The sequence below is a fragment of the Ricinus communis genome, chromosome 8, assembly GCF_019578655.1.
Source record: "Ricinus communis isolate WT05 ecotype wild-type chromosome 8, ASM1957865v1, whole genome shotgun sequence".
Classification (NCBI taxonomy): domain Eukaryota; kingdom Viridiplantae; phylum Streptophyta; class Magnoliopsida; order Malpighiales; family Euphorbiaceae; genus Ricinus; species Ricinus communis.
Genome location: NC_063263.1, coordinates 10,505,357 through 10,521,736, shown reverse-complemented (window position 1 = coordinate 10,521,736; position 16,380 = coordinate 10,505,357). Strand labels below are relative to the sequence as shown.

Genomic DNA, 16,380 nt, shown 5'->3' with positions numbered 1-16,380 from the left:
AATATGGGCTTTGGAATGCACAGGCCAATTTTCAATTAACCCAGCCCATAAATTCCAAAGGCGGTACTCTCCGGACTTGAGCTTCCTTCACGAACACCATAATCTACCACTCACGTGCCACCGCCACACTTATCACCAATCCAGTATAATATTAAAAAAGAAAAATCAAATATAATTTTGTAGCTCTGACTCTCTCTCCCCGCTCTTCTACAACACTCAGTAGTACTAGGAGAGCTTTCTTCTCTCCAAAACCCTAAAACCCTACTAAAACAAAAACTACAAATTGGAGCTTCTCTTCAAAATCAACATTTGAATTGTATGTCCAGATCTGTTGTTAAAATTTATCACTGCTTTATTTTAGTTCGATCTTGAACTAACTCACAACATGTGGAACAACAACGGAGAACCACATATAGCGCCGCCGGGGACGGGTGGTCCTTCAATACCACCGCCATCTGTGCCTGCTCAGCCGTCTTATACCGTTCTCGTACCTCAATCGCAAACGCCTCAGACTCCGGCGGAGGCGGAGGCGCTGCTAGAAGAGAAGGCACGTAAATGGCAGCAACTTAATACGAAGAGATATAGCGATAAAAGGAAGTTTGGATTTGTTGAGACGCAGAAAGAGGACATGCCGCCTGAACATGTTAGAAAAATTATCAGGTGACTTCTTAGGTGCCTTTTTTTAATTTGTGGGCTGTGTAGTTGTTCTTGTATCTGACTTACATTTGTGTCTGTGGTTTAGTTTCTAGTGGTGGTTTTTATCTCAATTTCTTGGTTCATCTTTTTGCATTTTCTTAAATCTACTTTTTGGTGTATTGAGTCCTTTTGTTTTTTCTTTGAATAATTAATTATAGGTATTGAAGGTCAATTGATGAATTTCTGGTCTAGGTCTTAGACTTTTCGTGTTTGTTCTAGGATTTCTTTCAAAAAGCTTCTAATAGGGTTGGTTCTATCTCATTTTTTATCAGGAGTATTTATTTCTATCAACTAGTGAAATTGGGTTTTGTAAGGCAATATTTTTATGCTTTTTTTAAAAGCATGTTTATCGTGTTAACTCCATATGGTATCTGCTGAAGAAGTTGGTATTTTTAGATGAAATTATTTTGAAGTGTGATATATGCGGTGACTATGCTTGTGAAGTAAATGTAGACATAGCTTTTCTATTCTTTCCCCCTTTTTTGGGTAGGATCTATTTGAAAAATCAAATTGCTTTAGTTTTTTAGAAGTCCATAAAGATGAAGAAATTATGATTTTATTTTACTGAACTGGTTGTGGTATGATTTTTTATTTTGTTTTAACAGAGACCATGGGGACATGTCCTCGAAGAAGTATCGTCATGATAAACGTGTATATCTTGGAGCCCTTAAATTCATTCCACATGCTGTTTACAAGCTTCTTGAGAATATGCCAATGCCATGGGAGCAGGTTCGTGATGTGAAGGTTCTATATCATATCACTGGTGCTATCACTTTTGTGAATGAAATACCATGGGTTGTTGAGCCTATTTACTTAGCTCAGGTATATTCTCTCTCTGTGCAGATGTACACTAATCCATGTTTGATTGTTCATATAAACTTTTGCTATTTCTTCTTTATCATGGCTGATTTTTTTTTAAATGTTACAGTGGGGTTCAATGTGGATTATGATGCGAAGAGAGAAGAGGGATCGGCGACATTTCAAGAGAATGAGGTTTCCACCCTTTGATGACGAGGAGCCTCCGTTAGATTATGCTGATAATCTGTTAGATGTTGACCCTCTAGAGCCTATTCAGCTAGAGTTGGATGAAGAAGAAGATTCTGCAGTTTATACTTGGTTTTATGACCATAAGCCCCTTGTTAAAACAAAGCTTATAAATGGTCCTAGTTACAGGAAATGGCATCTCTCCCTTCCCATCATGGCAACACTTCATCGGTTGGCTGGGCAGCTCCTCTCTGATCTTATTGACCGCAACTATTTCTACTTGTTTGACATGGAGTCGTTCTTCACAGCTAAAGCATTGAATATGTGCATACCTGGTACATGTTCTATATTTCTTCGTGTTCTCTGTTTGTGTGAAAGCAGTTGCAAATTCATATGTGTTTGAAGTTGATTCTAGTCATATAGAATGAAAATGAATTCGATAAGTTTTGCCTATGATATAAATTACAGGGCAGAGACTTATATTATGCTCTCAATTTCTCTGTCTGTCTATGATAAATTGGGCATAGTAATGCTCATATTTGCACCAGTTTTGTGCAGTCACTGTGATAAATATTTTGATGATAGATATGCGGGTTAAGCTGTAGATTGATGGTGATACTGCTTTTTTAAGTTAGCATTACCAAAGAGGAAAAAAAGATTTGGCATTTCTTTTTTGGTAATTCTACTGATTAACTATGATATAAAATTTAACTTTGTGGAAACTTTTGAGTTGTACTTGTTGCGACTGCTTTTTAATGTTTCTAACCTCATGTCAGAATTTTAATTACGACTGCTTTTTAATTGTTTCTAACCTCAGCAACTCTTGTTTTTACACAGGTGGCCCTAAGTTTGAACCTTTGTACCGTGATATGGAGAAGGGGGATGAAGATTGGAATGAGTTCAATGATATTAACAAACTCATTATTCGGTCACCTCTCAGGACAGAGTACAGAATTGCATTTCCTCATCTTTATAACAATAGGCCCAGGAAAGTAAAACTTGGTGTATATCACACTCCCATGGTCATGTACATTAAAGCTGAGGATCCAGATTTACCTGCTTTCTATTATGATCCATTAATACATCCTATAACCTCCACTAACAAGGAACGCCGGGAAAAAAAGTCTCAGGATGATGATGAGGATGAAGATTTCCTTTTGCCTGAAGGGGTGGAGCCTTTGCTGCAGGACACTCAGCTTTATACAGATACCACAGCTGCTGGCATCTCACTGTTATTTGCCCCACGTCCTTTTAACATGAGATCTGGTCGGATGCGACGAGCAGAAGATATACCCCTCGTGTCTGAGTGGTATAAGGAGCATTGGTGAGAGACTAATTTCTCTTCTGCTATGCACATCTATAAGTTATGTGTATTATATACTGAAAAAAACATTGTTTATTTTATTACCTTTTCAGCCCGCCATCATATCCAGTGAAAGTTAGGGTAAGTTATCAGAAATTGTTGAAATGTTTTGTTTTGAATGAGCTGCATCATCGACCGCCCAAAGCACAGAAGAAGAAGCACTTGTTTCGGTCTCTAGCTGCAACCAAGTTCTTCCAAACTACAGAACTTGATTGGGCTGAAGCGGGCTTGCAAGTTTGTAAGCAGGGGTACAACATGCTGAATCTGTTGATACACAGGAAAAATTTGAATTACCTCCATCTTGATTATAATTTTAACTTGAAGCCTGTGAAAACTCTTACCACAAAGGAACGTAAGAAGTCGCGATTTGGAAATGCTTTCCATCTATGCCGTGAGATATTGCGTTTGACAAAGCTTGTGGTTGATGCCAATATTCAGTTCCGACTGGGTAATGTTGATGCTTTCCAACTTGCTGATGGTTTGCAATATACCTTTTCCCACGTTGGCCAGTTGACTGGCATGTACCGATACAAGTATAGGCTGATGCGGCAGATTAGAATGTGCAAGGACTTGAAGCATTTGATATATTACCGCTTCAATACTGGTCCAGTGGGGAAAGGACCTGGCTGTGGCTTCTGGGCGCCAATGTGGAGGGTGTGGTTATTTTTCTTGCGTGGGATTGTGCCTCTTCTAGAAAGGTGGTTGGGGAATCTTCTTGCACGTCAGTTTGAAGGACGTCATTCAAAAGGAACGGCTAAGACTGTTACGAAGCAACGTGTTGAGAGCCACTTCGACTTGGAGCTTCGTGCTGCTGTGATGCATGATGTTCTTGATGCCATGCCAGGTAATACGTTCTCATGTTGTTTTTCCTTTGATGTTTATTTTGTGTTTCTACTTCTCTTTTTTGCTGTGTCATCTCTGTACCTAACAGGCAAGTATTGTAATAAAATTGCAGAGGGCATTAAGCAAAATAAAGCTAGAACCATATTGCAGCACCTCAGTGAGGCTTGGCGTTGTTGGAAAGCCAACATTCCCTGGAAGGTGCCTGGGTTGCCTGTTCCTATTGAAAACATGATTCTCCGTTATGTCAAGTCTAAAGCAGACTGGTGGACAAATGTCGCTCACTATAATCGTGAGCGTATCAGAAGAGGTGCAACTGTTGATAAGACTGTTTGTAGAAAGAATCTTGGAAGGTTGACTCGCCTTTGGCTTAAGGCAGAACAGGTATAACTTGTACTTCTCCCTTTTTAAAGTTAAAAAACTTTCCTCTATGTTTTATCGTCTTTGTTATTTGTCTTGCTATAATTTATTTTTCAATTTGTATGACCTTGTAGGAACGTCAACACAATTATTTGAAGGATGGTCCATATGTAACCCCAGAGGAAGCAGTTGCCATTTACACCACAACAGTGCATTGGCTGGAGTCGAGAAAGTTTTCTCCCATCCCATTCCCTCCCTTATCATACAAGCATGACACCAAGCTACTTATCCTTGCTTTGGAAAGGTTGAAGGAATCATATAGTGTAGCTGTGCGATTAAACCAACTACAGAGGGAAGAGCTAGGTCTTATTGAGCAGGCTTATGATAATCCACACGAGGCCTTGTCAAGGATTAAGCGTCACCTTCTTACTCAGCGCGCATTCAAAGAAGTGAGTTGATAAATTTAAAATTTCTCACTTCTGTTATTCTTTTCTGGTAGTTGGATTCCAACTGAGATTGTTCTTGACTTTCTATTCTTCTGTATTTTTATGCAGGTGGGCATAGAGTTCATGGATTTATATAGTGCTTTGATTCCAGTGTATGAAATTGAACCTCTTGAAAAAATAACAGACGCATATCTTGACCAATATCTGTGGTATGAAGGTGACAAGCGCCATCTGTTTCCAAACTGGATTAAACCTGCAGATTCCGAGCCACCACCACTGCTTGTATATAAATGGTGTCAAGGTATAAATAATTTGCAGGGTATATGGGATACAAGTGAAGGGCAGTGTGTTGTGATGCTTCAAACAAAGTTTGAGAAGTTCTTCGAAAAGATTGACTTGACAATGCTAAATAGGTAAGCATCCTTCGGATTTTATGTTAATTATATTAGTAGTTCATTTTGAAGTTCTTCATTTTGGATCTGATAAATATATGCTTATACAGGCTTCTTCGTTTGGTGCTTGACCACAATATTGCTGATTATGTCACTGCAAAGAACAACGTTGTTTTGTCATACAAAGATATGAGTCACACAAACTCATATGGCTTGATACGTGGTCTGCAGTTTGCGTCTTTTGTTGTACAGTATTATGGGCTTGTCCTTGATCTCTTACTTCTTGGATTGACCCGGGCCAGTGAGATTGCTGGTCCTCCAAATATGCCAAATGAGTTCATCACATATTGGGATACAAAAGTTGAAACAAGGCACCCTATCCGGTTGTATTCGAGATATATTGACAGAGTTCATATATTGTTCCGTTTCACTCATGAAGAGGCTCGAGATCTCATCCAGCGGTATCTTACTGAGCATCCTGATCCTAACAATGAAAACATGGTTGGATACCAAAACAAGAAATGCTGGCCTAGAGATGCAAGAATGAGGCTCATGAAACATGATGGTGTGCATCTATTTTTCCCTCCATAAGCTCCTTTCTTTCTAATCCTAGCTCTATGGAGCGGCTTTCATTTACTTAAAGTAATTTCTCTCTTCATTTTCCTTTCAGTAAATCTTGGGAGAAGTGTGTTCTGGGATATGAAGAACCGTCTCCCTCGAAGCATCACAACCTTGGAGTGGGAGAACAGCTTTGTTTCTGTTTACAGCAAGGACAATCCAAACTTGCTTTTCAGCATGTATGTGTCATCCTCTTAGTTCTTTTCCTGTTAGATTTTTATCCACTTCACCTATTTTTAGGTTTGCAATCAGTATAAGGTCTTAAACCTGCTAATTTTACCTGAATAATGATTTCAATAATTAATGCTGGTGTCCTACTGTACATGCTTTTGATTTTTCCTAAACATTGCCCATTCTAGAATATATACACACAGCATCACAGCTTTTGACTTTCTATATGGCCACTCAAAATTGGGAACTTTTCTCTAAGTCTAAATCCTTCTTTTCCTGCCATAAAAGTACATGTGTCTTTATGATGTTTGCTAACTGAACATAGTTCAGCTGTAGGGTATTCGCTTACATACATTCTTCAGGGCCATAGCTTTCCTTCCCTCCCTCTCTCCTCCCTCCTCCTCCTTATCTCTTAAAGCATTTGGTTCTGGTGAAATGTTATATGCCTCTAATTAATAGTAGATATCTGAAATGAGTTCGTGTCAATGCAAACAAAAAAAGAAAAGTTCACTGTCCCTTCATCATATGCTCTCTAGGTTTCTGTTCACACACTTCCACAGTTACAAATAATCTTACTTGTATTTCTCTGATTCCGGCTTTGATACCTTTTGTTTCCCTGTATAAAATCGTTGATGCACCTTTTTCTTATTTAGGTGTGGTTTTGAAGTTCGAATACTTCCTAAAATAAGGATGACTCAGGAAGCCTTCAGCAATACCAAGGATGGGGTATGGAATTTGCAGAATGAACAGACTAAGGAACGGACTGCAGTTGCCTTCCTTCGGGTTGATGATGAGCACATGAAGGTGTTTGAAAATCGTGTGAGGCAGATTCTCATGTCTTCAGGATCAACTACTTTCACAAAAATTGTCAACAAATGGAATACAGCCCTGATAGGTAATATATACTATCACTTTTAATCAGGTTGTGTCTTTTGCAAAATCCTATTTGCTGATTTCTTTTTGATTTCTTCCCTTCTATTTGTAGGTTTAATGACTTATTTCCGCGAAGCCACTGTACATACTCAAGAGCTATTAGATCTGCTTGTCAAATGTGAAAATAAAATCCAAACTCGCATCAAGATCGGTTTGAACTCAAAGATGCCGAGCCGGTAAACTTTTGTTGACATGGTTACTTTTATATAGTTGTGGATTCATTTGCATTATTGATTTTAATTTACTCTTTGTTTCAGATTTCCTCCAGTTATTTTCTATACTCCAAAAGAAATTGGAGGACTTGGCATGCTATCAATGGGTCACATATTGATTCCACAAAGTGACCTTCGATATAGCCAGCAGACAGATGTTGGTGTAACCCACTTCAGGAGTGGAATGAGTCATGAAGAGGACCAGCTGATTCCAAATCTTTATCGCTATATTCAGGTGGAGTGTTATGGGAACTCTTGTACATACATTTTCCATATTCATGATCTGCATTACTATTCCTTTTGCTTTAGGTTGGCATATTCTTATTCTGTGATTGGTTTCTGAACAGCCCTGGGAGAGTGAGTTCATAGATTCACAGCGTGTCTGGGCAGAGTATGCTCTTAAGCGGCAAGAAGCGCAGGCACAAAACCGGCGTTTAACACTTGAGGATTTAGAAGTAAGTATTACCCTTTTGTACGCTTCTGTTTTTGCTCTCTGGTTGGTTCCTGCACAATATGGTTCTGTTTCCTGTACTGAATTTGGTCACGATGCAATAGCTTTAGATGCTTAATTCAATATCTGATTCTTTTTTGGCACTTGGAGGCTTTATGAATTTCTTTTTCTAATTCTTTATCCAATTAATTTGACAGGATTCGTGGGACAGGGGAATTCCACGTATTAATACTTTATTTCAGAAGGATCGTCACACCCTGGCATATGACAAAGGATGGAGAGTACGCACAGATTTCAAGCAATACCAAGTTCTAAAACAGAATCCTTTCTGGTGGACACACCAGAGGCATGATGGGAAACTGTGGAACTTGAATAATTACCGAACAGATGTTATTCAAGCTCTCGGTGGAGTTGAGGGAATTCTTGAGCATACTTTGTTTAAAGGAACATAGTAAGTTTTGTTTTTTGCTCGGGCTATTATTGTTTCATGGTATTTCTTGTTTCATGTTATTATCATTCTTATTAGGAGTATCTTTCAGAGAATTAACTTTGTTATATTTGGCTTGGGCAAAGTCTGCTCCTTATTATATATTTGGGATGTGCACATTGTTCTGTAGACTGGCTTATGATCTGTTAACGACATATTAGCCAATGAGATCTATGAAATTCATTGGTTCTTTTCAATTTCCTTGGGTTTTCTGGGATTGCTAGCCTACTGTAGAATAGCAACTCGATATTTGGTCAAATAACAGTTTATAACTACTTTCCCTATCTTGTAATTTTAGTTTCCCAACTTGGGAAGGTCTCTTTTGGGAGAAGGCATCTGGGTTTGAAGAGTCGATGAAGTACAAGAAGCTTACCAATGCACAGAGATCTGGTTTGAACCAAATTCCGAACCGAAGATTTACTCTTTGGTGGTCACCCACAATAAATCGGGCAAATGTTTATGTGGGTTTCCAAGTGCAGTTGGATCTAACTGGCATCTTCATGCACGGGAAGATCCCAACCTTAAAAATCTCATTGATTCAAATATTCCGAGCACATTTGTGGCAGAAGATTCATGAGAGTGTTGTCATGGATTTGTGTCAAGTCTTAGATCAGGAGCTGGATGCTCTGGAAATTGAAACAGTGCAGAAGGAAACAATCCATCCGAGGAAGAGTTACAAGATGAACAGCTCCTGTGCAGACATTCTCTTGTTTGCTGCTCATAGATGGCCTATGTCAAAGCCTAGTCTAGTGGCTGAGTCAAAGGATGTGTTTGATCAGAAGGCCAGCAATAAATACTGGATAGATGTACAACTACGATGGGGTGACTACGATTCTCATGATATTGAACGTTATACCCGGGCCAAATTTATGGATTACACAACAGATAACATGTCTATTTATCCGTCTCCAACAGGTATTTTTGTCATCTGCTATTTGGGTTCTTAATTCAAGCTTTTAGTTATGTCTAAATAAACTTTTTATGTTTATTCTGTGCAGGGGTGATGATTGGACTTGATCTGGCTTACAATTTGCACTCTGCATTTGGTAATTGGTTTCCTGGGTCAAAACCGCTGCTGGCTCAGGCAATGAATAAGATAATGAAGGTACCATTTTCCTAAAATAAATGGTGTTTGCTTTGACATTTCAATCTTTTGGTTTATATGCTTAAGATAGCTTCTGTTGACTTCTGTTAATGGTTTGTTTTGATGTAGTCGAACCCAGCTTTGTATGTCTTGAGGGAGCGCATAAGGAAAGGTTTGCAGCTGTATTCTTCTGAGCCTACAGAACCGTATTTGTCATCCCAGAATTATGGTGAAATCTTCAGCAATCAGATCATTTGGTTTGTTGATGATACCAATGTGTATCGTGTCACAATCCATAAGACTTTTGAGGGAAACCTTACAACAAAACCTATTAATGGTGCCATATTTATATTTAACCCAAGAACTGGCCAGCTATTTTTGAAGGTATGTATCTTGTTTATTGTTTTTGTTTGAGATTTGTCTCTTACATGGTTGATATTTTGATCATCTTCTATTGTCATGATAATTTTGCAGGTTATCCACACCAGTGTATGGGCAGGACAGAAGCGTCTTGGTCAACTTGCTAAGTGGAAAACTGCTGAAGAAGTTGCTGCTCTTGTGCGTTCTCTGCCTGTTGAAGAGCAACCAAAACAAATCATTGTGACACGTAAAGGCATGCTTGATCCATTGGAGGTTCACTTGCTTGATTTCCCAAATATAGTTATTAAAGGAAGTGAGTTGCAGTTGCCATTCCAGGCATGCTTGAAGATAGAAAAATTTGGTGATTTAATTTTGAAGGCAACAGAGCCACAAATGGTTTTGTTCAACATTTATGACGACTGGCTGAAGAGTATCTCATCTTACACTGCATTTTCTAGACTCATTCTGATCCTTCGTGCACTTCATGTGAATAATGAGAAAGCAAAGATGCTTCTCAAGCCTGACAAATCCATAATTACTGAGCCACACCACATCTGGCCTTCTCTTACTGATGATCAATGGATGAAGGTTGAGGTTGCTTTGAGAGATCTCATACTTTCTGACTATGCCAAGAAGAACAATGTGAATACATCAGCCCTGACACAGTCTGAAATCCGTGATATTATTCTTGGAGCTGAGATCACTCCTCCTTCTCAACAGAGGCAACAAATAGCAGAGATTGAGAAACAGGTAATAATGTCTTCAAACTTCATTCATACATGTTAGTCTATCCTTGCTATTTATTAACCAGTAACATTCTGTTGACATTTTCAGGCCAAAGAAGCAAGTCAACTGACAGCGGTGACAACAAGGACCACAAATGTGCATGGTGATGAACTCATTGTCACCACCACAAGTCCCTATGAGCAGGCTGCCTTCGGTTCCAAAACAGATTGGCGTGTCAGGGCAATATCAGCTACAAATCTTTATCTTCGAGTTAATCACATATATGTTAACTCAGAGGATATCAAAGTATGCATATCTGCCTTCTTGTTTTGACTTTGCTAATTCCAATCCTTTAGTATTTGCTCACATTTTTTCCACATTGTTTACAGGAAACAGGATATACCTATATCATGCCCAAGAATATTTTGAAGAAGTTTATCTGCTTAGCAGATTTGCGAACTCAAATTGCCGGGTACCTGTATGGTATAAGTCCCCCAGATAACCCTCAGGTGAAGGAGATTCGCTGTATTGCCATGCCACCGCAGTGGGGGACTCACCAGCAAGTTCACCTTCCATCAGCTCTACCCGAGCATGACTTTCTCAATGACCTGGAGCCTCTAGGATGGATGCATACTCAACCAAATGAACTACCGCAGTTGTCACCACAGGTTCACCCATTTTCATTGATTCCAGACCTGGAGTCGTAACAGTTCTTTTCCCGTGATCTATTGCTTATGTCGGAAATTTTTTATGTTTGCAGGATCTCACTGCTCATGCTCGGATTTTAGAGAATAACAAGCAATGGGATGGTGAAAAGTGCATCATTTTGACTTGCAGTTTCACTCCTGGATCGTGCTCATTAACTGCATATAAGCTTACGCCAAGTGGTTATGAGTGGGGACGTGTCAACAAGGACACAGGAAGCAATCCTCATGGTTACTTGCCAACTCATTATGAGAAGGTCCAAATGCTATTGAGTGACCGCTTCCTTGGATTTTACATGGTGAGTACAATTTGATTGCTATCTTCCTATAACCAGTTATAGACTTCGGTTGTTAGTGGATTAAATTTTAATAATTCTGGTTATTGGTTTGGGAATTAGGCATTTCAATTGATTTATTTCTTCTTTTGCAATTTAGGTTCCTGATAATGGTCCATGGAACTACAACTTCATGGGAGTGAAGCATACAGTCAGCATGAAGTATGGAATCAAACTGGGCACACCCCGGGAGTACTATCACGAGGACCATAGACCAACTCATTTTCTGGAGTTCAGCAACTTGGAAGAGGGTGAGACTGCGGAGGGTGACCGCGAGGATACATTCACTTGAAAAGAATTGCATTTCAACTTCTCTATCTAAATATCGAGTTTTAACTCTATAACATGTTTCAAAATTAGATCCAGGTGTTGGGGGAAATACACTTGTGTAGTAATATTTGTACACTACATACCCAGATCACTTTTGTAAATCAGCGACTGTATTCTTGATGAGCTGTAAATACGTGTTTCCTAGAAATGGAAGTTTATACTTTGCAATTGAATTCCGAGCACTTGGTGATTCTGTATGCGAATGCTGTTGGATATGGTTTCCCAATTTGGCTTGGGTTAATAATTTGAAAGGCTTGTGATTGAGATTGGTAATTGTTTCCACAACATTTAAATAGCATCCCTCACTATTGAACTTCCAAGTTCTTGTGCTTGTCTCGATGTGTTTCAACATTCAACGGGAAAATTAAGATTAAGAATATTTAATTGAGATTTATTAGAAAATTTATTTTATTAAAGAGAAAATAGAAAAGAGTAAAATGAAAATAGTAAAGTAATAGGTGTTAGAAAATATATTAATTTACTAATATAAAATTTATTTGAAAATTTTATTTATTTTATTAAAATTTAATTATATGCAAATTTAACTGCATAGTTTCAATCAAAGTATCAGTTAACAAAAGAAAATAAGCTTATAATAACATTTAGGTAGGACTTGTATTGTTAGTTTTTAGCATTTGATTGGACTATTTATTAATGAACTATTGAGATATTAATTGGAAGATAAAACTCTGAACTTTTCCGTGACTCAGCTACATTTTCATGGGCTACAAAATGCCTATATCTGCGAATACATCAAGAAATGAATTGAAGATGCAAAGCGTGGACCTTAAGATTCACATCCATAGATCTTCTCACACCAAAACTTTTAAGAATACACAATCATCAGAATATGATACATAGGTATCCATGAAAACTGAAATACTTCCATGTATTGCAGAAATAAGAGATAAGATAATTCACATGCACATTTCTTGCAGCATTCGCAAGACATGCTTTCACAACAGTCAGTACCAAACATTCCTGACAATTCTAATAATTGTAAATGTATTGCTAGCACCACCCCGAATTCCAGGTAAAAAAACCCCAGTATTCCAAACCGAGTTTCATATCTACTAAACAGAAACAATAGTTTTTAAGCTGATATTTTACTGTTCAATTTGCTTCAGTTCTTGTCTTGGATCCTTCTCCTCTGAGATGAAGTCTGAACTGTCTTCCGCAACAGATGCCCCATCATTATAATCAGCAGGCTGGGGGGCCTTGAACAATTCATCACTCTCTAGTTCAGAAAACTTATCCTTGGATTCTCCTTTGAGTAGTTCTACCACGTCAAGCATTGTGGGTCTTTTCTCAGGCTGACTGTGGGCACACATGAGAGCTACAAGAACAACTCTTTTCAACTCTTGTTCTTCAAACTTTCCGTTCAGCTTTGGATCTGCCAGTTCACTGAATTTCCTCTCACACGCCAAAGGCAGAGCCCAATCAATAATTGTGCGTTTCATTGTTGCATTCAACTTCTCAAGGGGCTTCTTTCCACTGGCTAGCTCTAGCAAGAGAATGCCAAAGCTGTATACATCACAGCTTTCTGATGCTTTCCCTAACATAGCATATTCAGGGGCAAGGTAGCCAAGGGTACCTTTAACTCTTGTGGTTACATGTGTTGCACCATCAGGTATTAGCTTTGCGAACCCAAAGTCAGCAACTTGAGCCTGGAAATCTGAATCTAACAGCACATTGCTAGCTTTGATGTCTCTATGGATTATATGCGGGGTGGCATGGTGATGAAGGTAGCTGGCTTGGTCAAATTATGATGTTAGAACAATAAAGGAAGACAAGATAGAAGAGGAGACGGGGATTTGATACTTACACAATTCCCTCTGCAGAACCTATTGCAATATTCATCCGTCTCTTCCAGTCAAGAAGACATTCTGCTGAGTGCTGCCCATGAAGATGAGATAGCAAACTCAAATTTGGCATATAGTCATACACAATGAGACGCTCTTGTCCTTCAGCACAATATCCACGAAGGCTTAGCAGATTCTTGTGTCGAACACGTGCTAGGATCTCAACCTCAACGGCAAATTCCATATCTGCTTTATTACTCCAGACCTTCAACCTTTTAACAGCAATCTGCAATGAGGTCTCTATCAGAATGAAGATCTAGTTTAGGGGAAGGCTATAAAATGATGGATAAATAGTTGGGAGATTCCTGCCAGTGCAGAAAATAGAATATTCTACAAATGAATATATTTGAACTAAATGAAGTATGTTCAATCAGGACTATAAGGAAAAAGCGCAAAACCTTAGCATTTGGAAGCCTAAGTGTAGAACTGGGAAGTAGTATTTTGTGAATCCCCTACTCTTCAGCATTTCAGTATGAAATGGCAGCTTTCGTAAGCTCAACCCATACCCTTATGTTTGCAAGCCCAATACCTTTTCTATAATGCCAAAACAGCACCTAAGAGTCCAACACTACCAGAAAATATAATTAATAGCTACACAGCTACTTATGAGTTAACACGACCTTTTGAAGTCACTCATGGAAAAAGCACAAACCAACTACTGTTCCAAGGAAATCTGTAGAAGACACCATTGAGTTTCAATAAAATTATAAATTAAGTGACGAAAATGTTACAAACTTTAATACCATAATCTATTGGAAATACTGTTTCTGATGGCTGTACGATCATAAAACTGTTAACTCATTCTCCCTTCCCATTAGTTCTTTGATAGAGTTATCACCTGCTTTTCTGAACTAAGTTCAAATCCATAATCCATGTTAGGATTAAAAGATATTATGAAGCTGTCAGAAAGAGATTCTGAAGAACTATAATGTCACCCAAATTATTGACAGAAAATACCACATCTATACCAAACATTTGATTCTTTAGAGAACTATTTGTAAATCCCCATGGCTTGCCTGACAACCTGAGATGATTTCTGCGTCTTACTATTTTTGAGAATAAATTTCTTTGAATAAGTGGGCTAGACCTGAGATGGTTACAAAATTTTCTAGATATGTCATCTGTCTAAATGTGTTTGCTCCAACTTAATTTCACCAGTTCACTTTCAGCTTTCTGTGCATATATCCTGTTTAGTTTGGCACCAAGAAAGGTATAGCAAATACATTTTCTATCAGATGGCAGGAGGGTGGATGTCAACTACTGCTTAAATCAGACTACAGTAGGAATAACCTTAAACAATCAGAAAAACTTTCATAATTCTTATTCTAGCAGTACCATGGAAGCAACTTCAATATCCAAGGACTGGGATGCATTTTGAAATATGCAGGTAACACACTGGATGGATGTCAACAGACAGGACAGGATCAATAAGGGCTTTTATACTCATCATTTTGTCTATGCACTAGTACACCAAGAAAATCCGGATCCACTACATTCTTAGTGGTTGTGCTAGCATCAAATTCTTGTTTAATATAAGCATGAATAACTAATATAAAACCACCAATTGAAAATGATATTCAGATTCCAGACTCGTGTCTTAACCTAAAAGACTTAGAGCAAAAGCATTGAGGTTCACACATGAAAAAATTCTAAAAGAATACAACAAATTATGACTCTATGTTTGTCCCCTTCAAATGACATCAGTAAGAAAACCTGTTCAATATGATATGATTTTCTTTTGCACGATCAGCAAAATATAGAAGGCTAAATTGTTGAAATAATAAACATAAAATTGATTTAAGATGTGAAAGCTGAAAAAATTAAACATTACTTGTGATCCATCCCAAAGCTGACCCCAGTAGACACTGCCAAATCCTCCTTCTCCCAGTTTGTTATCATAATTAAAGTTGTTTGTAGCTGAATGTAGTTCCTTCAAGGAGAAGATCCTCCACTTTGGCTGTTTCTTGCTTCGCTCTTTCCTATACATTCATATATAACACGCATCAACCAATAATATGAATATCATAAACAAGTTGAAATGTTCATTCACTTGATTGCCTATATTAGCTCCTAACCATTCAAATTCACTGTTCTTAATCCATCTCAGTAAACCCATCTAAAAAAATCAATGAAACAGGATCCTACCGTTTCTGAGCAGCACGTCAATAAAGCAGTGCGAAGTCTCTAAACAAGCACCAATATGATTTTCGACACAATGTAAAACAAACCCAAATTCGAAATCTATTTGAATTCTCATTGGGGCAACACAGTGCCTTCAGTTTTATATGCTAAAGACAAAAAGATCTGTACTTTTCTTCTCCAATCATTTGAAATAAAAAAAGACAGTTATTTCTAACATCAACAAAACAAAAGGTCCCTAATACACATGGCTATAATACACGTCCAACATCTAACATCAAACCAAACCCGAATTCAAAACCCTCAAGAAGTCCCAATAGTTAAGAAAACAAGCACAACTACATCCATAAATTCAAAACCAGATTATCATTCAAAACATGTTTATATATTGAACCTAATTTGAAAACAAACTTACCGATCCGAGCCCTTTCCACAACAAAAGATAGAAGCAAAAGCCATACGAAACTTCACCAATCAAAAACCCACTACTCTTTAATTTCTCTCCCAAATAAAAAAGAATTCAAAAACTCAGAATAGACCCACTTATTCTTTTCTTTTATTTCCCTATCAAATGAGCTTCTTTTTCTTCTTGGGTAGTTTTATACAATTTTCTCTCTCTCTCTCTCTCACTTCTTTCTTTCAGGTTATAGCAACAGTCAGCTCTGTAAATGGTCACTGAGAGTGAAAAACAACGCTTTGAGAGACAAAGCTGACATGTTTAATGCTTGCTTGTGTTTTGGCTTATGTTTCGGTCATTGGGTAGTTTCTTAAATTTTTGTTTCTTGAAGACAAAATTGAAAAGACGAAAAGTGAAAGAAAGAAAGAAAGAGTGCGAGCTAAGACTTCTTTCGTCTTCAAATCAAAGAGATGGTTTTTATTATTATTAT

The 16,380-nt window shown here is 38.0% G+C and overlaps 2 protein-coding genes across 2 annotated transcripts; one reads left to right on the top strand and one right to left on the bottom strand.

Moving 5' to 3' along the window:
* The first annotated feature begins 170 nt into the window (after positions 1 to 170).
* Positions 171 to 11,665, top strand: LOC8282355 (pre-mRNA-processing-splicing factor 8A). The gene is made up of 23 exons (XM_048377991.1): positions 171 to 660; positions 1,302 to 1,518; positions 1,625 to 2,015; positions 2,518 to 3,004; positions 3,097 to 3,887; positions 3,999 to 4,267; positions 4,378 to 4,692; positions 4,798 to 5,102; positions 5,192 to 5,646; positions 5,752 to 5,878; positions 6,524 to 6,765; positions 6,856 to 6,979; positions 7,061 to 7,250; positions 7,363 to 7,470; positions 7,664 to 7,917; positions 8,252 to 8,868; positions 8,952 to 9,058; positions 9,167 to 9,421; positions 9,512 to 10,147; positions 10,232 to 10,429; positions 10,513 to 10,791; positions 10,884 to 11,126; positions 11,263 to 11,665. Exons 1-23 carry the CDS (start codon positions 386 to 388, stop codon positions 11,452 to 11,454), a joined length of 7,077 nt encoding a protein of 2,358 aa, XP_048233948.1. The 5' UTR covers positions 171 to 385; the 3' UTR covers positions 11,455 to 11,665.
* A 608-nt stretch (positions 11,666 to 12,273) lies between these two features.
* On the bottom strand, positions 12,274 to 16,368 carry LOC8282354 (PTI1-like tyrosine-protein kinase At3g15890). Its single transcript, XM_002517607.4, has 4 exons — positions 15,909 to 16,368; positions 15,186 to 15,333; positions 13,318 to 13,580; positions 12,274 to 13,241 (listed from the first exon to the last, which is right to left on the bottom strand). Exons 1-4 carry the CDS (start codon positions 15,950 to 15,952, stop codon positions 12,599 to 12,601), a joined length of 1,098 nt encoding a protein of 365 aa, XP_002517653.2. The 5' UTR covers positions 15,953 to 16,368; the 3' UTR covers positions 12,274 to 12,598.
* Between the last annotated feature and the right edge of the window lie 12 nt (positions 16,369 to 16,380).

Excerpts from the sequence above, each read along its gene's own strand:
- LOC8282355 (XM_048377991.1), top strand. The coding sequence starts at position 386 with ATGTGGAACAACAACGGAGAACCACATATAGCGCCGCCGGGGACGGGT. Across the intron at positions 6,766-6,855 it reads ATGGAATACAGCCCTGATAG|GTTTAATGACTTATTTCCGC; the intron begins GTAATATATACT and ends TTCTATTTGTAG. Across the intron at positions 7,251-7,362 it reads ATCTTTATCGCTATATTCAG|CCCTGGGAGAGTGAGTTCAT; the intron begins GTGGAGTGTTAT and ends GTTTCTGAACAG.
- LOC8282354 (XM_002517607.4), bottom strand. The coding sequence starts at position 15,952 with ATGGCTTTTGCTTCTATCTTTTGTTGTGGAAAGGGCTCGGATCG. Across the intron at positions 15,334-15,908 it reads TGTGGAAAGGGCTCGGATCG|GAAAGAGCGAAGCAAGAAAC; the intron begins GTAAGTTTGTTT and ends ATGAATGTATAG. Across the intron at positions 13,581-15,185 it reads AGCTTTGGGATGGATCACAA|ATTGCTGTTAAAAGGTTGAA; the intron begins GTAATGTTTAAT and ends ACCTCATTGCAG.